The 25,711-nt window shown below is 56.9% G+C and overlaps 1 protein-coding gene across 1 annotated transcript; it reads right to left on the reverse strand.

Moving 5' to 3' along the window:
• Window positions 1–4,747: 4,747 nt before the first annotated feature.
• On the reverse strand, window positions 4,748–24,812 carry DGKZ (diacylglycerol kinase, zeta; the record flags this gene model as incomplete). The annotated part of the gene is made up of 31 exons (XM_010079775.1): window positions 4,748–5,109; window positions 7,390–7,489; window positions 7,783–7,819; window positions 8,364–8,484; window positions 8,883–8,926; window positions 9,711–9,742; window positions 10,264–10,454; window positions 10,994–11,034; window positions 12,923–12,992; window positions 13,281–13,325; window positions 14,457–14,536; window positions 14,673–14,773; window positions 15,065–15,264; window positions 15,552–15,663; window positions 15,775–15,848; window positions 16,091–16,153; window positions 17,206–17,261; window positions 17,552–17,630; window positions 18,121–18,261; window positions 18,665–18,778; window positions 19,098–19,158; window positions 19,671–19,753; window positions 20,035–20,130; window positions 20,417–20,488; window positions 20,581–20,697; window positions 21,001–21,072; window positions 21,538–21,606; window positions 22,628–22,684; window positions 23,018–23,095; window positions 23,891–23,986; window positions 24,704–24,812. Coding segments are annotated over 31 exons (2,728 nt in total), but the record flags the coding sequence as incomplete, so codon positions are not given.
• Window positions 24,813–25,711: the final 899 nt, after the last annotated feature.

Below are 25,711 nucleotides of genomic sequence, written 5' to 3' on the forward strand. Positions count from 1 at the left end.
ATGGTGGGGTGGCTGAGGGGGTCCAAACTGAACAGTCAGGCTCCCCTGGGTCCCACCACTCTGAGACCCTCTGGAAGATGGCCTCTGGAGCACCCCTGGGGCTTAGATGGGGTGAAGGAAATCACCCCATGTCTCCAAGCTGCTTCCGTCCCCATCAAGGCCACTGGCACTGATGGACCAACCTTTCGTGGTTTCTGTGCTTCTCGTCGTTCTCTGCTGGCTCTGCGCGCCCTGTGGAAGAGGACGGGGAGGGGGGACCTGAAGCAGCACATCGCTTTCATGGTTACCCAGGCTTGTCCCCTGCCCTGTCCCTCCAAACCTGCCCATCCCCAGCTCAGCCCTTCTCCTTGGAGCAAGCAGGGTGTGAGATCAGGCTGCTGGTTGGGGATGAAAGGACCCTGCGGACGTGACTGCTCCCTTCCCGGCCCCAACCTCCCTCTTTTCTTGGGAGGTGAGGAGAGACAGGGGCCAAGCCAACTCTTTTCTGGAGTTACCAGCCAGAAAGGCGACCATCACGCCAAAAGAATGGGGTTGTGGTGGGGAACAGAGCCATTTTTCCACCCCTTACCCTGGGAGAGGCTGCTGAGAGCAGGGCGGCTGCCACAGGTAGGATTGGGGGTGGGGTGGGGGGGGGAGCTGTTTTTTATGAGCTGCTTCCCAACCAGGAATCGCTTTCTGAGAGATTCCTGCATTTAACTTGCACCCTGCCGGCAGTTTCCTGAACATCTGCAGAGGTTTCAAGGAGGGCTGGCAGCCATGGGAGTGTGTCATCTCCCCTGCCCACTGCACACACAGTGTGGGTGCTGCTCAGGGGGTGAGGGGTCTGGACAGGTCTGGCTGTATGTTCAAAGGTGCAGAAAGGGATCCTGACTGCTGGACAGGTAGCAAAGCCCATAGTCCCCCGCACCCCCCCATCATCAGGCTTTTAAAGCAAAGCTGAAGAAAGCTGGGGGGCCAGAGACCCTGCTGGGTTCCCCAGGGCAGAGCAGCCCAAGGTACAGTGAAGCCCTCTGCAAGTTTTCACTTATTTCTCAATTTCCAGCCATTCCAATTCCCCTCCTGGGGCTGGGGAGCAGGAGACAGGTGATGGGAGAGTGGAGATGCGCTCGTGCGCATCAGTCTCTGCAGTGGCTGTGCTTGGTCTCTTCAAGCCCTTTCGGAGGGATGCAGGGGGGGAACAGCTCCTTCCCCAGCTCAAACAAGCAGCAAAAGGTTGTGTTTGCAGAAAGGGGCCTCATACTGAGGGAAGGAGGGAAAAGAGGGAGCGTAACCAGCCCAGGTGCGTTTCCTTGCAAATGCTGTAACTCCAGCTTCTTACCTCTAAAAACGTCACAAGATAATTCATGGCATGCCAGCTCCACATTTTCCACCTCCAGTTGAAGCAGTCGAAGCGCCTGGTCCTTGGGGCACTGTTACTGCACAGTGCAACAGTGGCAGCGTGGGGACACAGCTGTGCACGAGGGGGACACACATTTTTCCTTGTTCAGACTTGCAGAGGTGAGCGTGTGAGAGGTAATCATTAACACAGCCAACTGCTGTCGCCCCAGCTCTGCTTAGCTGGGGTTGGGTTTGCACAGCCCACCCCAGCCTGCATGCCCCCCACCCCCTCCACCGCATACAGCCCCCCAGTGTGTTTCCATCCCATGGGAAGCCAGACAGACCTCCGGACAAAGGGAGAAATGAGGGATGCTGAGACCCTTCGGAGAGAAGGGCAGAGCTCTCCCCACGAAAGTTGACTGCCCCTTTCCTAACACCCCTCATCACAGCGATTGCATTTGGGAACGCTTTTCTTCCCCACCATAAATCTGACACCAGGGCAGCTGCAAAACTCTCATTGCTGTGGTTACTGACGGTTCTCTCCTCCGAGACATGGGCCAAGTGCCAATGTGCTGGGGTCTGGGCACTGAAATGGAGCAGACCCCCTTCCTCCCAGTCACACGTCTGCCTGGTCCCTGAGCCACAGCCCAGGGAGGCTGGGACAATTCAGTGTGCCTTACACCCGCTACAGACCCCCACTGTTAGCTCTGGGCAGGAGCTGAAAGGCTTGAAGGCGATGAAAGGGAGGCGCAGGGGGTAGAAGGGACAAGGCAGCCGGGGAAGGAGGCTGCTTCTCCAGGCAGCGGCAGGAGCGACAGGCAGGCTGCCAAGCTGCCCTCAGGAATCCAAGTTTAAGGTATGAGTATAGCTCCCCATTACCCACTGTGTCCATCCCCAGCTCCCTCACCAGCATGCTGTCGGCTGGAGCAATTACCTCCCTTTTGCAAAGGAAACTCTGCAGGAGAGACAGCGTTGGCCACAGTCATCCTTACAAGTCCGGGCGTGGAAGCAGAAGCATCCCTAATCCCCGCTTTTGTAAGTGGAGAGTGGTCCTCCCACCAGAGACAATCCCAGCCTTCGAGGCTGCAGCCCCAGTGCTCAGCACTGGAAATGGGACCCCAGTGCTCCCCTCAGGAGCTGGGAAGGAACGGGAAGAGCCCTTGAGCAGGCTCATCCACCACAGAAGGTCCCTCACAACAAAGTCACTGTATCCAGCAGCTGTCCCCAAGGGATGCTGTTCAGGGGAGTGGGCAAGGACCTGGCCCTGCAGGGAACTCCCCAGAGTAGCCCCAGTTAGGACAGGGGCAGAAGCCTCGGGGTACAACCTCGAGGGGTATCACTCATGCAGCACCCGCTGCATTCTCATGAATGCAGCTAGAGACAGGAACTAAAACATCCATCTCTTTATTTCAATGGCAAGAAACAACAACATCCAAACGGTCCAAGTCAAAAAAGCAATGGGAACGCAGGCTCGCACCAGACCCTCGGCCTGCTGGAGCCAGCACCCTCACAGAGTTACAAAAATACAGTCCTACAACAGCGTTTAGGAAACACAGACTCAGGTATTGCACAGAACCCCTGCCCTCCATGGGCAGGGCGACCAACACCCCCTCCGCTTTCGCCAAAATACAAGACAGGCTTGGAATTGCACAGCAACTCAGCTCGCGTGCGCAGAGGGGCCAGGCGGGGAGGGGGACAGTGTGTCTCTCAACTACCTGTACAAAAACTATAAGGGAAAATACAAAACCAGGGAGAAAGGGGGAAGCTGGGGCTGTAAATGCCCATAGGCTGGGCTGAGCATCCCAGCTGGGGGACAGCAGTTTGCACCTTTGAGATGACAGTGCCTTGTCTGTTGGTGGCCAGCAAGCCATGCTGATGGCAACTCTGGGTGCTGCTGGAGCACCCCGGCTCTGAACATCTCAGGATGCTATTAATGGCCAATACTGCCGCTGGCCCCTAGCACTCTGCACTGCCCTGCGCCTCTGCTCCCCACCACAGCAACCCCTGTCCTCCAAGGGAAGTCTGCCCCCCAGCCAAAAAGCCTGAAGGGTATTCTGGTTCTCTGTGGTATCCTCACAACCTTTTTTTGGTATTAAAAGAGATTCAAATGGTGCCACCCAGCACTACCCAGTGGGCACAGTTGGGTATGAGTGCACGTGGGACCGCTCAGACTGACAGGGTAGCAGCATCCTCTCCTGGGACCTCATCTGTGAGCAGCCACCACGCACCTGAAGGTGCCAAGCAGGTCTGCAAGGTCCAGAGCCACCAGCTCTCCTCCTCTGCTGGCATCTCCTGGTCCCAGAGACTGTCAGTGCTGCAAAAGCCTTGCTGCAGCACTGGATTGATCCCTCTGCAGATGCTCAGCACCCACAGCATCTGCAGGGGAGATGGGTGCTGGTGCCTCGTGTCCTATGGCCAGGCAGTAAGTGAAATGCCATCCCCGTGCAGGTGTGACTTGGGGCTGGGAGCCCTGATGCTTCCTATGCATCCAAATCCCTCTTTCTGTTAACACTGGAGAGGGTGAGCTGCTGGCCTGCCCAAGGAGCTTGGGTCTGGGCTGGGCGAGCTCCCAAGTTTTCCCTGCAAAGCCCTGCGCCCAGTTTGGGGGGTGGCAGGGGTCGGACTGAGAGGATGTGTGTTGACATTTGGGGGGCATGGGGGAAATCCCTGAGAGCAGCACTGACCCCAGCACTGCCCCTCCAGCCCAGTGCAAGGTCTAGCATCTGGGAGGGAGCTGAAGCAGGGAGGGCAGCCAAATCCAAGTCAGCATTTGGGAAATGTAACAGGCTTCACTGCAGCCCCTGCCCAGGCCAAGTGCAGCTCTCCACCATGGCTACATGCTGCAACAGGCTCACGAAGAGATGCCCAGCAGACACCGGGTGTGCAGGGCAGAGCAAAGGACGGTGGGAGGGCTTGGTAGCCTTCCTCCCTGCCATCCCTGCCCTGGGCCAGGCTGCCAACTCACGGGGCACTAAAGGCAACTGGGAGTGCAGTGACTGCCCTGCTTCCAGCTGCGCCAGCCCCAGATGCTCTGAGGAAAGGCTGGGTGTGCCAGGGACTTCCCTCCTGCCACAGAAGGCCCTGGCAGGGCAACACAGAGACCCAGGGTGGCCCCAAACCAACAGGAGGGAAGAGGAGGCAGGGGCAGTAAGTCATGGTGCTTCCCTTGGGGCAAAGTCTGCTGTCTGCCCATGTGGCCTGTGCCTCCTGTGGCTGTGCCAGACAGGAGAGGAGGAACAGGACACGAACCCAGCCAAGCATCTAAAGGAGGAGCACTGCTGGCAGGGAGAGGGGGTGAACGACGATATCCCACAGGAATCACAGGTAGGAGCCTGTGGAGAGAGCACTGGCACCACTCTTGTGCACAAGGGTGACCTGGGGCGTCAGCCTTGTGCACCCCAATAGGGCTGTTCCCGGGAGCCCATCCCGGGCAGGGAATGTGGTGGATGAGGGGTGATGGAGGGGGGACACAAAGAGCCAGGCTTCAAGTCCCAAATACCCACTGTCCTCCTAAACAGAGTCCCAGCCCAGCCTGGGGCAGAGCTCTGCTGTCTCCATCTCCTCCGGGGACCAGGTTGACATCTAGGAGGGTTGGGGCAGACTCACAGCTCTGCCAGTTGCCATCATCCTCTTGTCATCCTGCCTGAGCTGGCGTGGGCTAAGGCACACCGAGCACTACACAGCTGTCTCTTGATCCTCCCTCTGGATCATCTGGTAGTGCTGTCGGTTCTCGAGGTAGGCAGCTAAGTCGGGGTCGTTGGCCTTCTCAGCCCGGTGCTTGGGGGTGTCTCCCTGCATAGGGAAGGCAGAAGACATCAGAGCGCTGAGCACTGCCTAAACCCCCCTCAGCATCCAAAGGTGCCCCCATTCCCCACCAAAAAGGTGGCCAGGACAGAGACCATCCCCAACCATCACCAGCTGCCTGAGAGGAGACAAAGGTTGGTCGCCCTGACTTGCTCTTCCCCAGTGCTGGGAAGGTAGGTGGGAGAGGGTGAGGAATGAGGGGTATGTCTGGAGAATGCCCAGGAACACCAACCCCCCTTCCCTCTCGCAGCCTGGCCAGCGCTCCGGCTCCCGGAGGAGGATCGCATTTCACCAGCTTATTGCAGCCATCTGGACTGTGTCCACTAATGAACTCCCGCACTCCATAAAAAGCAAATCTGTTAACAGCTCCCAGCTCTGTCTCCTCTCCCCCTTTGCCTCCCCCTGCTCCTCTTGCTCCTCCTCGCCAAGCACCCAGGCTCTGCTGTGCCGCTGAGAAAGGCCACGGAACTCTGGCGCTCAGCCACCGCCACTGAAAACTGGCCCTGGAAGGGATTCCTGGCCTGCCCGCATTGTCCCCAGTGTGCAGCAGGGCACGGGTGGCTGCGGAGGGGTCCCTGGAAGGGATGCCTGGCCTGCCCGCATTGTCCCCTGGTGCGCAGCAGGGCACAGGTGGCTGTGGCAGGGTCCAGGTCCTCCAGGGTGACCTGCAGCTGTGTTTCTCCGGCAGGAACAACGGTCAGACACATGGAGTCTCCACTGGGCCTGCATGCGGCTGTGGACAAAAGCCCACTCATGCACAGCTATGGAAAAGTGCGACACACCATGAAACTCCCTCTTTTGCACATGCACCCTGAGATCTGGGCACACCCCATGGTCCCCTACACATGCGGGCAGGGGTATGGAGCCCGCTCCATGGTTCGGTGCCAGCTCTCCTCAGGGGCCTCCTCTCTGCAGCCCCTGAACGCAAGCACTCATTTAACAAAGACTGGGGGGAAAAGACCAGAGGAGGAATTGAGTTTCTTAGTTTCTTTCCTGACCGCAGCCTGAAACTGGAGCTGGCAGGGCCCCTCCGCCCGGCCGGGCTGAGGCATGCCGGCCGATAAGGCTCAGCCTCCCTCCCCGCTGCAGGGTGCGGGAACAGCCCCTCTCCGAACCTGTGCCACAGGTCTGGCGCTGGGGCTTCTAACGAGGTGGGTTCATGCCTGTGCAGGTGGGCTGTGACCAAGGGCCCAGGCAAGGTCAGTGCAAAGGGGTCCCCAGACAGCTACAAACCCAGACGCGTGTTTGCACAGGCATGTGCAAGCCCTGTTCCCCTGGGGCAGCCGTCATGCCTGAGCAGGGCTGTCCTTTGTGCTGGCAGGTTGGGGGTTGCTCCCCTCCTTCAGGCAGGTGAGGGGGCTGGGGGCACAGAGGGATCATGTCCCCAGAGCTGCCATCTCCCCTTGCCTCTGCTGGCTGAGTCTCCAGCCAGGCCAGCCCCACTCCAGGCGCTGTGCAAAGCCCAAGCCTTGGCCAGGACCAAGGAGGAGCAATAGGGAGCCAGAGATTGTCTGTACAGCATCTCCCTGGCAGCTGGCAATGGGGCTGCACATTGTCTGAGGCAGCCCTCAAGCTCCACTGGCCCCCACAAGTTTGCACGCCCCTGGATGGGCTCCTGCCCTGCGTCCCAGACCCACAGATTGCACCTTCTCAGCTTGTTACTGCAGCCCATCGCTACAAGCCTCCACCAGACAGATGTGACCACATCCCCTCTGCCACCCACCAGCCCCAGGAACCTCCTCTACCAAAACACAGCCTCAAGCCCCCTTCTCACCACTCCTCTGCCGGGGCTGGCACAACTCCCCGGCACTGATGCATGTCTCAATTAACTAGGAATGAGAGAGAAAGGGCTGCCACTGCCCTCTCCTGCTCCCCGTGGGACAGCTTCACCCCCTGAGAGGAGCTCCCAGTGCCCCCATCACAGCTGCCTATGGGGGAGAGCGGGGGGAGCCCTGCAGCTGGGAGGGAGCTCTCAGCGAGAATGTCCTTGCTCTGACCCCAGAGGGTGGGGAGGGGGAGACAGGGATGAGACATTCCAGCCCCTGGCTTCTAATTGAATAAAACAACAGGGAGAGAAGTGCAGGGAGGAGAGGGATTTAACCCCTCTGCAGCTGGGCTCTGCTGGGTAAGCGTAGGTGCTTCTTGTCAGCTCCTCTCTAGCTTGCAAAGACCCCAGCCAAAGCACCCTTGTTTTGCTCTCCTGCTGCCCCGCTCCTGCCAGCCCCTCAGTCCCCCAGAAAGCCCCACTGCCAGCCCTCCTGCCATCACCTGCAGGTCCGTCTTCATGAGCGAAGCCCCGGCCTCCACGATGTAGTGGCAGATAGTGCGCTGGCGTAAGGCTGCAGCCTGGTGCAAGCTGGTTTCGCCACTGGGGAGGAGAAAGCGGGAGACATGAGATGTCCCCCCCTGAATGGGGACAAGCAGCATGTGCGGGTGGCAGTGAGGGACAGCAATTCGGCTGCAGCAGGAGCTCGCGGTGGGTTGTGTGCTTGTTCAGGCAGCCCTGGCAGAGGAGAGGGTGCTGTTCGGGGACGGTCAGTCCAGAGTAGACTGGGAACCATGGCTGGTAATTAGAGTGAGGGCAGCTGGCAAGTGCCCAGACAACTGGTCACCTCGCAGAGGGTCTGGCCAACAGGTAACGCAAGTCAGTCAGCAACTTACTTCTCCTCCTCCGTGGCATCAAGGATTTCTGATGGGGCTGTGGAGAGAAAAACAGTGCAGGGCGAGTGAGACCCAGTTGTGGGGCAGAGACAGACCCATCTCCTCCCCAGTCGCATTCTGCATCTTTCCATAGGGGCTGCTATTTCTTTCCATGCTGCCTGCAAAGGTCCTGGCTTCAAAGCACTCAGGCCAGCAATGGTATCTAAGCCCAGTCGACCAGGGAAGAAGAGTTGTTGTGGACTCATTACTGAGAAATATCTAAAGAAAAATAAATCAGCCTGTATTTCAGTGGGAGCTGCCAAAAACAACAGGTCAGCTGCCCTGAAGGCAGAAGCAGAACAGAGAAATGTTTCCCAGAGACATGCTTGTCCCTGCAAGAATGGGACCATGCCACATAACAGCCATGGGGACACCCCAACACTGGCAGACAGATGCCAGGGAAAGCCCATAAACGAGAAGGAGGATGTAGCAAACCCAGAGGGGAGGGATCTGCACCCAGAAACACCCCCTCCAAGCAGAGGGTTGGTCTTTTTCAGCTGCCAGGCTCCTTTGCTAAGGGTGGCACTCTGGCCCCAGCTCACCGTTCTCGATGATGTATTTGACGATGTCCTTGCTCCCTGATTTGACAGCATGGTGGAGGACGGTCTGGCCCGAGGAGTCTCGCACCATCAGGTCTCTTCCAGCCCGATGCAGCTCTTGGAACTACAGGATTGCCAGATTGCTTGGGATGAGTTGCCTTTCCCAGCTCCAAGCCCCAAGCCCCAGTATTGTGTCCCCAGGGTGTCTGGCAGGTTGTGTGGATGTTCGGGGCCTGGCAAGGAACTGTGTCCAGCTCAGCCACGCCACCAAGTCCCTTCCGACTGTGTCCCCCACGCGAGGAACAGGGCTTCTTTCCAGGAGCCTGCCTGCTTTCCAGACACTGCTCCTGGAGGAAGGCCCTCAACAGGAGCTGCTCCAGGGCAACCGTGGAGCACAGTTGGCAGGGCTTCCCACCGCCCGAGGGGCATGCCAGCCCAGCACCCAGAGCCAGCCCAGCACCTAGAGCCAGCCCAGCACCCAGAGCCAGCCCTGGCTGCACAACAGGCAGCGGGAGCACCTACCTTGCTGAAGTCACCACTCTTGGCAGCTTCTATCAGAAGGCCATCTGCGAAGAAGGGAGACAGGTCGGGGTCAGAAAAGCCAAGCTATAATGCTGTTTATCTAACTGGGGAGCTAAGGGTTGGGCACTGGAGGCTCAGCAGCCAGCTGGAGCTCCTGCAGGTGCTAGCCCCTTGGTGAGACTGGTTTTACACGGCTCCCCCACCTTCAGGCATACAAGGGACAAGCCAGGGGAAGGGGGGAGACCCCACATAGCTGGGGGCACAGCCAGACCTCAGCCCCAGGAATGTGTGCATGCAGGGGGAGCAGTCTCTGCCCATGGGGAGAATGACTTGCGATGGAAGCGGGGAGCAGATCTCCTGGGCGTCAGCCAGCGGCCGAGACGCCTCTCACCCATGACTCACTCACACTTCCAGGCACAGGGCTCCGCTCAAGCTCCAGGAAACTCTTTCCATTTGCTCAGCTCGGTGAGGCCCCTGACCTTGTTCTCCCCCCTCCTGAGCTCCCGCCATTGCCTGGCAGAGACAGCCCCCCAACCCAGCCCACAGCACTCAGCTCTGCAGGTGGGGGATTAACCCCTTGGCTACGCCATTTCCCACACGGCAGAGTCAGGAAGGCGCCTGGCTGAGCCGCTCCACAAATCACTGTCAGGTCTCTCCTGCTCACCTCTGGGGTCACCCGCCCGCAAGGCCCCATGCTCCCACCTAGCACACGGACAGCAGAGCTCCTGCATGCATGTCAAGGAAAGGACAGGCCAAAAAAAAATGTGGTGGGGACCCAAAACAATGTGACCTGTGAGGGGGTGCAACAGCAGGTGGGACAGGACTCACCTTTGTGCGGGAGGCAGTGTTCAGGCTCAGTGCTGGAAGGGAAGAAGAAAAGGTGTAACTAACCCTGACAGTCCTGGCAGCAGATCACCTGAAAGGGCACGCTGTGGGCAGAGGGACGGCTGTGGAGAAGCCTGCCCGTGGCACTTCTCCAGCTGGCAGGAGCAGAGGCAGGCCAAGGGACTTTGCTGCTCGGTTCTTCCCCATCCCCACTCCCATTTACCCCGCTCCTCCCAGCTCCACTGCTTACCCATACACAAGGCTGGCCTCAGTTGGGTCAAGACACCCATACCCTTTGCCCCAAGGGCCAGGTGCTGGAGCTTGACCCTGTGGCTGAGCCACCTGGCCATGCCCCACTGCTCCCAGCAGCACTGGCAGAGGAGCAGGGAAGACAGGACGGCATCTCACTCCTTGGTCTAACTCAGCACTGAACTCCTGCTCACTTCCAGGGAGCCCCCTTATAATCTGGCCCAGGGATCAATGCTGTGAAGACAACCCTGGCTCTCCCATCACTCCTCATCCTTCCTGAGGTCCAGCACCCCCATTCCAGACTCACCTGGGGGCAGGAGAGGAGGGTGGGGAGGACGAGGAGGAGGGGAATGCAAAATGGTGCCCAGTGGGTGCGGCAGATGAGTCAACGAGGTCAGGCATAGCAGGAGAGGTGCCCACAGTCTGGGTGATCACTAGCTCTGGGTCCAGCACATAGAGCTCATCCTGAGAGATCTCTGTCACATAGTTAAGGTGCTCCTGAAAGACACAAGTCAGCCCTCCTCAGAAGCAAGACCAACCTCTGCATAGCTCCATCCCCTCATATCCCACGCCTTGTAGCCCACCCACTCGCTCAGCAGAGCAACAGTGGCTCGAAGAGTCCTGGGACCTGCACCTGGGAAGCCTCCACAGCTCCTTGACCTTTTCAAGCTTCGTATCTCCTGCCAGCTTAGCAGATGACCCATACATCTCATCTCCACGTTCCCCTCTCCAGATCACTAGGGAAAGTATTTAATACTGCTACTCTGCTGTATGGCCCTGCAGGTAGCTTCCAACCAAGACTCTGTGCTCCCACCCACGCTTCCTCCCTTTTCTGCAGGAACCTGGAGGTGCTGCAGCTGGTTCCGGGCCAGGCTCCTCACACCACCCCTTGTGTGCCCACAGGGCAGGGCAGCAGTGTGACACCCACATGTCTCCAGGGCTAAGCCAGCCTGTTGCTCTGTGTGAATGTGGGGCACCCAAGGACCTTCCCAGCAGATGCTAGGAAGGATGACAGCAGAGGACAAGGCCACACTCACCTGTGCGCGGTCTATCCTGTAGAACCGATCAGCTGTGGTTGCTGTAAGACAGGGGCAGAGCAAGACAGGGTGATTCTCGGTGTGAGACAAGAGAGATGGCTGCTTTCCGCCATGGAGTGCGAGTAAAATAGCCAGCCACTTCGTGGCTTGCACAGAGGGCACAGCGAAGCCAACAGCCCTCCCAACCAGGAGCACCCCCTTCCCTTCAGGACCCTGCTGCTCTCTTTACTCGAGAGGCAGCCCCTTCTGGGCCAGACCACCATGCCCCTATGCAACATGCCTTTGGCTTGTGATCTCCTGCTCGATGACTCCCAGCAGGGAGCCACAGGGAAGGAAAGAACATGCTTAACTGATGGTGTGGCCCTTCTGGGGGTCTTTGGGTGCTCTGGTATTAGCCTGAGCAGATGAAGCTGAGGGCTGTGCAGTGCACATGGCAGCATTCGCTTGTCCTTGTGGGACAGCGCCGAGAAATGGGGGCACCACATGGGGCTGGGAGAAGGGGAAGCTCAGCCTCCCGCTGCCTTGACTGAGGGAGGTCCCACAGACCACCAGAAGGCCACGTCAGAGCTTGTGACTGCCAGGTACCACAGAACATGCCACCACCAGCTGTATATCTAAGCCCGTGTTTCCTAGGATGGCAGGAGAGCTTCAAACCAGCCTCTAGCCTGCTGCTGGCAGCAGCCTGTCCAAGTGCATCCCTCTGATCGTCCCTCTTCCTTAGAGGAGAGATCCCCCATGGCAGGAGAGGAGCTCCAAGACCAATGGAGCAAGTAGCTGTGCAGGGAGGGGCTGGGGACTTCAGGCATCACCAGAGGAGAGCAAGACAAGCAAGGGCACAGCACCAGGACAACCGGGTCCCCACGCAGGGTGGCATTTCCCCTGTGTCCCACCAGGGTGCCTCCTCAGGAGAGGTTGCTGTGGTGGGACCCTCGGGGACCCAGGCAATTCCCTCCACAAACAGAGCGGGGACGGGCCAGAGCAGATGAGAGAAGTGAAAGAGCTCTGTTTATCCTGTCCTGGCTAGAGATTTACAGAGCTGCTGATGAAGGTTTGTAATTCAGCTGCTTGAATGAGCCTGCGCTGTCTTGAGTGAGGCTCTGGCCTCTTTCCTGACACATTTTCCCAAGCCCACAACCTGCTGCTGGGAGACTCTCAGGAGGAGGGAAAGGGGTCCTGGAACAGCAGTCCTGGTGGTGACACCTGGGAGCAGCAGCACCAGCAGCCCCACATGCAGGGCTGGAGCCTGAAGGGAGAAGCTGCATCCTTTCTGCCTAGCACAAGGATTCCCAAGCCCACTTTGCAACCCACGGCTAAGCCTGGTGTCCCTTTCAGGGTGACGGGAACACACAAGTGGGCCTGCGACCTGGGATCTCAGGGAAAATGCAGCATCTCTGCTGAGGCAAGGAGAAAGGACAACTTTCCCAGCTGAGCTGGCAGGAACTCTGAATCAAAGGCCTTGAGCTGGTCAGCAGTGGCCATCAAGCTCTGGGGACGGGTTTGCTCTGGAGCCTCTTGGCCAGTGAATGCAGAAGGAGAGGAGAAACCTTTCAGGAAGGGGGTGAGAAGCAGCTGGAGCCCAGCACAGAGCCTGCTCCCCATACCACAGGGATGCTAGCGTGCTGTAGCTGGGGACCCTCTGCCTGCCTGACACAGGAGAGCAACTCCAGCAGTCCCCCAGTGATGGGACACATGCCACCAAGCTGCCTTCAGCTCCAGGGGCAGGAGACCAGCAGATGTGCCTCGCTCCACTTGTGGTCAGCAGCCAGAGATACAGCCTGGGGCAAAAAACTGCTGCACTTGGCTGCAAAGACCCCAACAGCCATGAATTTCAAGTCCCACGTGGCTCTCTGTGACTTGTCACTAAGGATCTCTTCCGTCACCCCCCAAATTCAGATGTGGTCAGGACTCCAAAGGGAGGACAACACTCACAGTCCAGGAAGCACCACTTGGGCGACAGCTTCTGGGATGACAGTGTCTTCGGTTTGGCTCCATCTCCCTCCTGCATAAAAAAGAGGGGATAAAGTTGTGTCTCTTGTCCTCCTCATCTCTCCCCAGAGTGTCCCTCCTGCTTTGGGAGGTCCCTACAGACGTGGAGGACCGCAAGCGCTTGGACAAGAAGGGGAACTTTGAACACAGGCACGGCACACAACGATGTGGAGCAGCACGGGACAGACCGGAGCTGACACACACCAGCTCACTGGAGAGAGAAGTGCTACAAGATGAGCCCACGAGACCGGCACGGTGCACACGATAGATGGGCCAGGGGACAGAGCAAGGCCATACACACCTGTAAGAGCAGGCGCTCTAAAGCAGAGGGCTGTGGAGGGAAGTCCTGCAGAAAGGCAAGGTGTGCTGTTACAGCCTTTGTCTGGGCAGCCCCCCAGCCCCTCTCTTGTTCCATTGGAGTTGCTTTACGTGCTGCCATAGCTGGCTTCACGCACTGTCTGGCCAAGGTCCCTGGTCCCTGCCCTGCTCTGGGGCCAGAGCACAGTGTTTGCCAAAGGAGACAGAAGAGGAAAACACGAGGTGACCAAGGAACACAAGCCTCAATGCACAGCTGCAGAGGTGCAGGAGGTTGCAGAGGTGTCAGTATATCAGGCTATAGGAAAGCTCCTCTGAGCCCAGGAGCTCCTAGCCACGTGCCTGCCTGTGTCCCCACGAGTGCCTGGGCAGCAGGTGGGCAGGGGACAAGAATACAGAGCACACAAAGCAAGGGGCAGGTGCCAGTGTGCCAGCCCGGGCAAGCAGCTCTGCCACTCAGCCCTGCAGGACACTACACACACGCTGGATAGGATTCCCTCCGGCACAAGAGCCAGCTAACTGGGGACTGAGCAAGGAGCCTTCAGTCTTCTGGGACAGAACAGATTGTGCAGTGTGACACCAGGAGCCATGCTGTGGGCTCAGAAGGCACTGCTCACCAGGAGCGAGGGTTATACAGCCCGGGTCCGGGTCGTGGACACACATTAGCATGTTGGCAGGAGCACAGAAGTCAGTACTTGCAAATGAACAGTTGGAGTGGGGAGCAACTCTAATCCAGGCACCTGGAGCGGTGCAGAGCTGTGCTAGGAAACCCAGAGCCTGCAGAGGGCTGAAGGAACACAGCACAGCAAACAAAGGGACAGAGGAAAGGCCTCCCCAAACACCCAGGGGCTGATAGGCCCCCATAGGACATATGCTGGCTTTTTGCACTGCCCCAGAATTTTTCTGGACCACTGACACCCTGGGCCTGGAGAACAAGATCAGAAAAGTAACACTGAGAAAGAAGCTGCCAGAAGGCAGGGAGCAACAAGCCATCCAGCTTGGGATCCTGCCTTGACCATGTGGTACAGGCAAACTGTGACCTGCTACCAGAAGCAGGAGCATGTGTGTTGGTGCGTGCAGGTCAAGGAGGCTTAGAAATCCCTTCCCTGAGTCCCTCCATCCTCAGCATTCAGCCGTGACCACTTCCCATGCAAAGGCTCACCTCCTGCAGCCTCTCGATTTGGGTCCGGCACAACTCCAGGTCGCTGTCTCCTGGAACCACAATGATCCCCAGCGGCACAGCTGCACAACAGGGCACAGACACAACTCAGGGAGCAGCCTGTGCCCCATCCCCAACACCTCACACAGCTAAGCTGAGGGCACTGCTGGACTCAGGGACCACAGCTCCCACCCCCTGGTCACTCAGCCGGTCACTCACAGGCTTCCTTGAGCTTTTCCTTGTCATAGTGCAGTGCCTCGTAATCGCGCATGCTGATTCGGCTCACCCGGATCCGCAGCCGCTCGGGCACTGGCTGCTGGCTGTGTGCAGGGGGGAAGAAAAAGGGAAGGGATCAGAAGGTGACAGCTCACTTTCTTCTTATCCCACTCACCCCTCCAAAACAGGCAAGAGCACAGGCTGGGGTGGGGAGCTTGGCACCAGCAGCTTCTCCAGCATCAGGGTCTGGCCATACTTGTGTGACCTGATCTCTTCCCAGGTCCTTCTTGCAAGAGGATCAAAATGCCTCTGGGAGTGATGGATCAGTCCCATCCCTTCCCCTTCCATCCCTTCTGCTTTGGACAGGAGGTGGAAGATTGATCCGATGAACGTACTCATTGAGCAGAGGCATGGAGTTGCGCCGCTTGGTCTTCTGCACCATGTTAGCTTGGTTGCGCAGGGAGATGTGGATGCAGGAAGCCGCCAGCTTGCAGGGTTCTCCATCTACCTGCATGGGGATGGCCTTGGACGTGGTGAGAACCACCTGCCGGCACTGGCACAGCCGCTCCCCGTGGCCACCGACCTGCAAGGCAGCCTGTGAAAGGGCACAGAGTGAGAGCAGAGCACAGACTGAAGGTTGGATAGGGGGAGTACCCATTGTCAGCCAGGTGCCACAAGTGAACCAAGTTCTGTAAGGGATCCACAGAGACCAGGGCATGGCAGCACCTCTCCTAAATCTCCAAGAGCAAACACTGTCACACAGGCCAGCACTACAGCTCCTCAGAAGAGAAGCTGGGAAGATGGGGGGCTGGCTGACACATGGTCAATGGGATCAGTCACTCCCCTCATTGCTAGCTACAACCGGCAACAGCACCGACTCACCAGGGATGTCATGGTGAAGCCAATCACTTCAATGCAGCCGTCATCGTGGCGCTGTGGCTCGAAGTCATGGTGCTCCCCAGGGTTGCCCCAGGGCATGGTGCCTGCACAGTATCTGTGAAGGGATGGTAAGCAACACACGGACAGGCCCTGCAAACCCAGGCAGGGATCTGTGGCTTGGGGGTGAGGAGCCCGGCACATGAGGAAAAGTCCTGGGGCTGCCTACCTGGGGATGTTCAGGAAGACCAGGCACTGGGGCTTCAGGTCCTGGATCTTGGAGGTCAGGTCTGTCCCATCGCACTGGAGACAACACAGGGGTGTTCAGGTTGCTGTAAGGGAGAACCGGCCCACCCTACCCACCTAGGAGAAAATTACCTCCCGCTCTGCTCCCCACAGTGACTGTCCTCCCAGCCAGGGGAAGCCAATGTCCCCAGGAACACATCCTCTCCCCAATCCTGAGACACCCAGTGTGCCAAGGGACTGCTCCTCGCCCCTCGGCAGCTCAGCACTCTCCCTGGCCCAGAGCACCCCTTCACACTCACAACCAACTTGACGTGCTTCGCTAAGTCTTTGGAGCTCCCTGTGAGGAAGTCGGAGAAAGCCGTCTGTCAAGGCAAGAGACAGCATTAGCACCCACACGTTCACTGAAATGGGCAGCGAGGAAGCCTGACACAGACCTTCAGACCTCAGCTGCCGAAAGCAACAAATTCCTTCCTCGTCTGTTGGCAGAAGCCCTCTCTTCTCCCCTCCCAAAATAACCTGATCCATTCCTCTGTCCATTTTTGCTTACCAAAAACCTTGGGGCACCTTCAGTAACACCTCCTAATATTATTTTGCCAGCCCAGTCCCAGCTTTAGGGAAGAGCTGGCAAGGTGGCTATCCTCCTGTGAGAGACTCGAGTCACAAGAGACAAACTCAGTGTCAAGGAGCATTGAAGTACCATAAAACAGAGCTGACGTCATGCCATCTAGAGAAACCAGGAGAGACCCACACACCCTAGGGTGTTAGTTAACCTTTGGGTTTAACAGTACAGAGAGGAGAGGAGACACAAACAGGAGAGATGTGACATGATACAGAGCAGCACTTGGCCTTCAGTACTGCTCAAATACTGGTCACCCAGCCACCTGGGTAGGGAGGTATATTGAGGATGGTGGGGATGGACGAACAAAGACAACACCGAGATACAAAGCTCTGGAGGTGACTTACAGGAGGGTGCCATAATTAGCCAGGGAGCTTGCCCAAGATACAAAAGACCAAAGCAGTCTGGGGACTCTATGGAAAGGCTTCCCATTCCTCTGCAGGGGGGACAGTCTGCCTCCCCACAGCTCTGGGGAGGTCCTGCCTGGGTGACCATCCGTGAGTCAGAGAACAAGAACAATAGTGGCAGGAAATCAAGACAGCAACTGTACCGCAGGCCAGTGAGCAAGCTGTACTGACAGCAGCACTAGCAGCCAAAGAGGAGTTGCAACTCCCAGGACCGCAGCCTTTCTCCAGCACCTCTCCTGCTTTGGGGGGGGCTCAGCTTGGGTGCATGTGAAGGCCCGTGTAACTCAGATGAGTGAGTTGAGGGTGTGGACAGGAGCCAGGGCCATGCCTGTGCTCCAGCTGACACTAAGGCTGCTATGAAGGCATGTCCAGATACCCTCCATGCACTCACCCCAGCATAGAACATTTTATTCCGAAACCGGCTGTTGAACTTCTCTGGGTTGGCCTCTACAGAAAGAAGAAAAAAGTCCAGGTCATCAGCCTGCATGCGGAAATACTTCACTTGCCTGCTCTCCCCAGACATGGCTCTCCAGACAGACTTGGCCAGGAGGCAGCCCCCAGCTCTCTTCCCTTGCAGGCACCCGCCCCTCTTCCCCCTCTGCAGTCTCCACCTGCTCTTCAGGTTTAACCTCCAGCCCTGTCCCTGGGGCAATCTTCTTATTTGCTTTCCCAAGAAGCATTTTATGGGCTCACCTTCGGTGTACCCTCTCACCCCTGACCCTGCCACTCCCCTGTACCTCGGGATTCGTGGAACTCCAGAGTCACCCGCGCATCAAAGCCAAGGCTGAAATAGTTATTAAAGACATCCAAGGGGAGCTGAAATGGAAAGGAGGAACAAAGATGAGGCTGCCAGTGTGTGGCCATGGCAAAGATGAGGTCAGGCTACAGCAGAGCCATGCACCATGCTCACAAGGCTGAGGCAGTGGAGGCTTGCCTTCCCCCCAGGAAAACACAGAGGTCACCAGGGATGATGGACTGGCCCCTCGCTCCCAGGGGTAAGCAACATAGCCCAGGGGGACACACTCTGCTCTCCAAGATACCTGCAATCACCCATTGCAGTCTCAGTCTCAGAAAGGACTGGCTTTATGCCTGTTGCTGGCTGTGGTTAAAACCCTCTGGTGGACATTCAGTTCTGATCTCTACACACCTCGCCATGAGTGCCATGGGTCAGAGCCACGAGGAGAGGGGTGGAACTGGAGCAGGGGAATGCCAGCCCAACACTGTAGCCCCAGGTGCTGGGGCTGCCTCAGCCAGTGGGAGAAGGTGAACCCCCAGTGCAGGGAACAAATGCGGAGAGATGTCCCACCTTGTCAGTGGCCACCTCATCCTTTTCCTCAGGATTCGCATCAGGGTTTGGCTCCACATGGAGATTCCAGCGATCGAGCTGCACAATGTTCCCATCTTCCACGTGCGACAGGATCTTGGAGAGAGGCTCATCTGTGTAACCCTGGTGAAGAGCAAGACTCAGTGAGTCTCCTACCTGCCTGCTGTAGAGATGTCTTCCTCTTTGGGAAGACATCCCAGAACAAAGGATGAGGAAAAAGTCAATTCTACTTGAATGGTCAACAAAGTGGGACTTCAAATTTAAAAACAACACATCTTCCTTCTAAAAATCTCCCAAAGTTTGAAATAATTATTGCTTTTGTCAATGTCCTAATATATTATCACCTTATGCAGAATAATTCAAATGTCAGAAGAACAGTGACATCCAAACTGCACTTATTTGTTGGTCTGTAGTTAGGGAAAGTCAAAACAGCCAGCCAGTGCAAATGCCTACCCGTGTGTCTGGAACCAGAGTTGAAGCACTCAACCCCCTCTGTCAGCAGTGAGCTCTTCTGCCTGTCACTTACCCCACCCCAGTTCAGCGTCCTGGCCAAGTCGTTCCCTGTCCCCAAAGGTAGGATGGCCACAGGAGGAGGTGGATTGAGGCGTAACTCGTCCAGAATGGAGAGTATCCAGCCCACCTGCTCGAGCAAGAGAACACAAAGAAGCAGTTGGTTATTTCAGGGACCAGCAGGCAGGTCGAGGTGCTGTGGGAGATACCAGTAACCCCAGTGAGGACACTGGCCCCCAAAAGGGCTACAAATCCAGACATGCCACAGACTAGCACTCCCTGGAACAGTGCACGAAGGGATCCACAGTATCTGGTGCCACCAGCTGGACCACGGACACAGTGCACACATTTTGCCCTGGTCTGGATTTTACAGTGAGGAGGGCTGCTGCTGGCACTGGAAAAGCTTGGAGCGAAGGGTACCACAGGCACGAAGGGGTCGGGGGACTCACCGTGCCATCTCCCCCGCACGCCAGGATCCGGAGGTTGTGGACTTTGCGGTACAGCTCCAGCCTGCAGAGAGCAGAGAGGGTAAGGAGGGGGGAGAAGAAACACCGAAGGTGTTACACAGCGGCTGCAGGGCTCCCTGCCCTCACAGAGCCCATGGCATGCACAGAGCCACGTGTGTGTCTCCCTCCCCATCACCACAGCAGTTCAGAGCCGTGGGCAAAGCCACGGTAACTTTGGCTTCACCGGCTCTTGTGGAGGAAGAGCAGGACATCCACAGTCCCTGTACACGTAGATAAGCTGAAACGCAGCAGGCAGACAAGACCCAAATGACATTAATGGAACATAATGAACTAGAGTTGGGAATGTCACCCTAAAGGTTAGACCAGCCCTCCAGCAGGAAATGCTGCAAGGCCAGGACTGGCCGCGAGGTATCCCAGGGAGGCCTCTCAAAGCATGAACTCATTGGAGGTCTCTTTGCACAAGGGTGACCTCCATCAGCCACAGGAAGAGCTCTGGGGAGGAATCTCTAGGGCAGGAATGGGGGAGGGAGGGTGCTACCCCCCATCAGTACTCACGCCTCCTTGGGTCCACCCTGGCTGAGGTCAAAAACTTGCCGTGGGTTGAGATACCACATGAAGGACTGGATGATCTTGGCTCCCTGCGAGGACAAGAAAGAATTCATCAGGGAACAGTGATTCCCAGTGGACAGAAGGAAGAAGGCACCTGGTCTCAAGGATGAGCCAAGACAATGGTGCTCTGGGGGGACTCAGGCAAAGCCTAGCCTGGGTGGGAATTGCTGGGCAGCAAACTAGCATTGTGGAGGTTGTCTTATCTCTTCTGCTGCTGAGACACTACCAAAACCATGCTGAGTCCTCAGCAGCCAAAAGACAATGCTCCCACAGAGCGGTCTTCTCAGGGAGATGTAGGACAAGGCCATACCTGATTCCCACCACTCTTGGGGTTCACAAACACCAGCAAGGGCTTCATAAGAGGAGCTGGCATGGGCTTGATGACAAAGGGTTTCCACCTCCCCTCCTGCAAGAGACACCGCAGGTCCTTCAATAAGCCTGGGAAAACGCAAACTCCCAACTCCAGCTGAGCCCTAGCATCACACGTAGTCAAGAGTGGGAGGAAGAGAACATTCCAGCCATCCCGTAAGTCTTATAGGTGGGATTTATACTGCCAGCAGGCACCCTCCCTCCACCTCACTGTCCTTAACCTTAGCACAGACCCCGCAAAGGCCCCTTGTTTCCCAGTTCTGCTCCTCATTGCCCAGTCCCTCCACCCTTCCAAGGTCATGCCCTGCCCCTTCATCTCTTACCTCAGCCCCCTTTTTGCTGGATTTACGCTTGAATGATGTCCTCTTCTTCTTCTTACTAGATTTCAGTGGATTCTAGAGAGCAAAGAAACAAACCCAAAAACTCCATGAGCAGCTGCTAGGCAAGCAGGTGTTGTGAAAGAGCCACAAGAGCCAAGGTGAGTTACCTGGGGCCGTCGGACCCGCAGAATCCAGGTGGGAGGAACGACGACAGCAGCATGAGCCCCCAGGGAGCAGGGCTCTTCGATGTGTTGCAGCATGAAACAAGACACTTTGCTGTGATACTGGGAAAGAAGAAAAGGAGAGACAGAGAGAATTCAGCAGCTTGGTTTCCCGGGGACAGCCACCTTCTCCCTCCTCCCAGGTCCCTCCCCCCCTCCAGTGCTGGGGGAAACTACGCAGGAATTTTGTAATGGGAAGGCAATGAGGAAGAAGTTTCTTGTAGGAGTTCCCAGCTGCCACAGTACAGCCTCTTCCAGTAAGAGGAGCTGTTAGGAGCAAGCTGCAGTCTGGGGAGTCCCAACAGAAAGCAGAGATCATTAGATGCAGAGTAGGCTGGTAAGACGTTCAACGGGGTCTTTGCTCACCGCTTGCTTGCACCAGGAACAGCTGATGGCTACAATCTCTTTACTGTGGAAGGCAAATTTCTGCTGGAAACCCTGTGGAGGGAAGGAAAAGAGGCTTAGGGAATTCCCTCACAGCTTTCTACCATCCGACAGGACTTTCCCACCACCAGAAGAGACACTAACAAAGAGAGCGTGCCTGCAGTGAGAGCCCTCTGGATCCCCTCAGATAGCCCCAATGACCACTACAGCACCAGGGAGGCCACCGCACTCCGCAAGGGTGTCCCTGCTGCCCGAGGAAAGAGCGTCAGGAAGACAATCCACTCCAGGATTGATTTGGCCCAGGGGGAGAACAACTTGTATCTGGGAAGCACTTCTGTAGTGCTTCACTGTGCAAAGCAGGGCACGCATCTTTGTGTCGCTGTAGGCTGCTGCTGCCAAACAAGAATGGTGGGATGTCTCTGCTCCCCAGCCCTGTTCTTGTCTCTGGTTTGACCTTAGATTTCCTTCAGGCTAAAAAAAAAAAAAAGAAAAAAAGAAAAAAAAAAGATGCCCTCTTACCTTGCCACACTGCCGGCATTTGCCTTCCTGCCGCCTCCGATGTACCCAGTGATGCCGGACAACTATGGGCTAAAGGGAAAAGGAAAAAAAAAAAAGAAAAAGAAAGTGAAGGGGCCAATGTGTGAGAGAAGGCAGGAACAGGCAACAGGAACAAACCTAGGCCAGCCAGGACCTCTGCTCCTGCAGCACTCCTGCTGCTCACACGTGCCAGCCCCAGCCCTCTGGGAGAAAGCAAAACAAGTGAAGGACAAATAAAGGATCTGGACTAAGAGTGGCATTGGGAGGAGGGACACATGGTAGGAGAAGCAAAGGAAGAAAAGAAAGAAAGGTTTTAAAGTGATGTTGAAAGCTCCACCTTTCCAGGTCACACTGGCCTTTCCGAGCAAGCAGCCCGGTGTTTGAGTACCTTTCGCCCACTGTGTCTGCTGTGCCAAGGCAAACACGGTGTGAGGGCAGCAGCTGTGTTACCATAATGTCCTATAACTGAGCCTTTGACACCCTATGGGCTACAATGGCTACACAGGCTTGGGGGTGAAGCATGAAGGCTGACAGTTGCTTCCAGCAGCACAGCTCAGCAGACAGGTCCCAGGCTACCACTTATGCCCAGTATGTTAAAACACGGGCTAAAGGGGTCTGACAGCACCACTGCGGGTATCTTCCACTGCTCTCTGGAGTACCTGTGGCACCCAGGTCAGGGCCGAGCGATAAAGCAAGAAGTGAGCCCGGCTTGTCCCCTTCCAAACTGGTGGAGACTTGGGGACCTGCCGTTTGCCGCAGCCTCCTCTAAAAACCCTCCCCAAAAACACTGTTTGAAGGATCCTCCCCATACAAATGCAGGAGGCTGAGAACAGGCAAACCAGCAGATGCTCTGCATTTGCTGCCTGCAAGCTCCTCTCTCTTTACACCCAGGCTGCGCTGCTGCCTTGCAAAAAAACATCCCTTGTACCGCGCCATTCCCTTGGAGCCCGGAGGCAGCATGGTGCCTGCACTCTGATGGGCAATGTGCTGGCAGCTTCTCATGCCTTTATCACCCAACTGGGAAAGCGAGTGGGAGGTCAGATGTGAGCAGGGTCGCAGGCACATCTCTCACCTCCCTTACGTTCCGGGATCCTGATTCCCTGAAGGAAGGTTTGCAGCGGAAATTTATCTGTAGATTGAACACACATGAGAGGAATCAGCAAAATGATCATAGCTGAAGGAAACCTACCGGACTTTATTCTACTACAGCAGGCCCAGAGCCTCCGGAGGTGTTTAGCGCTTGCCATGAAACCCCTCACATATCTCTGTTAATGAACAGAATGAGGTCTGGGGTCCCAATGTCACTAGATGCTGCTTTTGGTATTGTCTCCTCACAAGATCCCTCTTTGCAATGACACATTGCAGTTCCCCAATATTATTGTGTTTCACTACCCAAGAGGAAAGGCTGCCCAGGAAAGCCAGCTTTGTGAGCTGCAGAGAGGGCTTCACAGGCTCTACTCACTTTCTCCAGCTGTTCGATGCAGGGTGTATGCACTACGATCTTGCAGGCTGCACATTTACGCCTCGAGAGAGGTTTTTGCTGGAGGATGAGAAAAGGAGAAGAAAAACATGCATGTGAATAGCATTGTTCAGAGGCTGGCAAGCTGAGCCTCCCATCACACCTCCTTCATATGCTTCAGGATGCCAAACAAGTCCTGTAGGAAAGCTGGACACAACTTAGACTCCTTGCAAGGGAGCGGATCTAAGCATGCCCCTAGAGCAGATGCTCTCCAGTGTGGGACAGAGCAGGGAGGTGCTCTCCCTGTCCCGCAGCCTTTGCCCTCTTCTGACACTGTCCAAGAGCACCATGGAAGCTGGTTTGGGAGGCACCGGCAGGGCTCCCACGGTAAGCCCCACGGGCAGGCACAGGGTGGCATCAGTGCTCCATGTCCCACACCACAAGCAGGACAGAGCCTGCAAGCTGGGCTGGGAGGGAGGACTGCAGCAAGCCCCAGAGATCAGTGCTGCCTGCCTGCAGAGTCAGAAGGCAGCAGGCCTGGGTCTCCAGTGCTCAATTTCTCCTCTATTGAAAAGTCTTGGATTCAGATTGCCCCTCTAAGGGTGTGGGATCCTATCAGCCTTTCCCTGGAACCTCATCATATCACCTCTGGGTGAGCAGCAACCCTGCGCCAGGTTCCTACTGCAAACCGAGCACCAGCACTGGCAGAAATTGAGTACACAGAGGTAGGAGGGATACCCCCGCCTGGGCAGTCCCCCAGACCCTCTCATGTCCCCCAGCAGCAGCAGCAGGGCCTTCACGGTCCCCTCGCCGGGTGGCAGCACAGCCCGTACCTGTGGCCCTTGCCGAGGAGGCAGGTGACCCCAGATGACTCACCAGCAGCTTTGCCATACAGTTCTGCTCCCCAACGTAGCAGAAGTCCCCAGAGACATTGGTCTCAAACCAGATGTGCTCCCCGTAGACCGCAGTCTCCTGAAAGGCACAAAGACAACACGTTTCACTGAGAGCACCCCCAGACGGGCACCCAAGCCCCTAAAATGCTTTGGGAGAGGGAGAAGATACTGGACAACACCGGGGGGTGGGAGGTTGGAGCTAGGTGTGGGCCAGGAGGCAAGATGCACAGAACAACCAGGGTCAACATCTGGACAGCGGAAACCTCACAACGCTGCTGCCATGGCCCACCTCTTGGAAATGAGAGGGCCCCAGAAAACCACCTCCGAGATGTACAGCCCAGTGGCGATGTCCTGCACAGGGGAGCTGCTTCCACCACCCCCTGAGAGGAGGCATCAGGGCAAATTCAACGAAGGGGACTCTCCTGAAACAGCTTCTGTTGTATGACCTCAGAGTGCAGCTTAAAACCTGCTGGGCTTCGCCTGCAAAGGAGCTGGGGCTTGCTGTGTTGCCTGGCCCCAGCCCCCCAGAAGACCTTGGCTGGCAAGAGCAGAAGAGCTGGCGGTGCAGTAACTATGCCATCCTCCCAGGAACCACCCGTGTCTGCACAGCCTCTCCTCGCAGCATCAAGGGGTGCTGCCAGCAGCACAGATGCTGGCACCAGCTGGTGGCAATAGCGGAGGCCATAAATGCGTCAAAGCCAAAGTCACCTGGGAAGCCTCAGCCCGGGAAGAGCCTGCTGCTTCTTGGCCAGGAGCCCATTCCATGCAACGCCCAGCAAAACACGCTACAACTTACACTCCAGTCCACAGTGCTGCGTATCTGCCTCTCCGAGTCACTCCTCAGGGCTAGCACAGGGTTTGGCTGGGCTACCATGTGCTGGAGGCTGGACTTGGCAATAGCTTTCCTGGAAGACACAGGAGGGTTGGCTATTAGATCAGGGGAGGAGGAATACGTGCAAAGCATAACCTGCTTCTAGGATGAAGGTGGTTAGACCCAGGAACAGGTTGCCCAGAGAAGCTGTGGATGCCCCATCCCTGGAGGGGTTCAAGGCCAGGCTGGATGAGGCTTTGAGCAACCTGGGCTAGTGGCAGGTGTCCCTGCCCATGGCAGGGGGTTGTAACTTGATGATCTTTAAGGTCCTTTCCAAACCAAACCATTCTATGATTCTATGAATGGTGAGGCTGGAGCAGAAAAGCATCCTCAGGACAAAGTGGCTGAAAATGAGGCAAATCTCCAGCACCTCTGGCTGAGGAGTACCTGCTCCTGCGAGGCAGCCCCGTGGGATGAAGAGGTGCTGGCCACATTGCTGACGCCTCAGCTGAAGACACCCTGCACCCAGCAAAAGGCACAGCCTGGCCCTGCTGGGTCAAAGCCCTCGGGCATGACAGATCCATTGCAAAATAGCCTGGGACGTTCCACGGAGCTGTGGTGGTGGGGCTGCCTTTGTAAGGACAACCCAGAGCCTTTGCCCTGGAGAGGCTCCAGGCCACAGCAGCTCAGGGGCATTTTCAGGGACCACCACAACTGGCCAGAAAAAGAGCAGCTGTTTGTCTGGGGCTAGCAAGCTTCTTCCTGATGTACTAGGGTGGAGGAAAGGAGAAGCAGAGCCAGCCAGCTGGAGAAATTGTGCATCTCCAGCCCACAACCAGACCTGCCATCTCTCTGGCCCTGGGCTGGCAGGAGCCTGCAAGCCCTGGTGGCTGCACTAAGAGCATCAGAGGCAGCGCTGGCCCAAGTGGGAGATGCTCAAGGGACACAAGCAGCACTGCAAGACACCAATAGCAGCCAGGGCCAATGGTGCTG

This window comes from Pterocles gutturalis, unplaced genomic scaffold, assembly GCF_000699245.1.
Source record: "Pterocles gutturalis isolate BGI_N339 unplaced genomic scaffold, ASM69924v1 scaffold23459, whole genome shotgun sequence".
Classification (NCBI taxonomy): Eukaryota; Metazoa; Chordata; class Aves; order Pterocliformes; family Pteroclidae; genus Pterocles; species Pterocles gutturalis.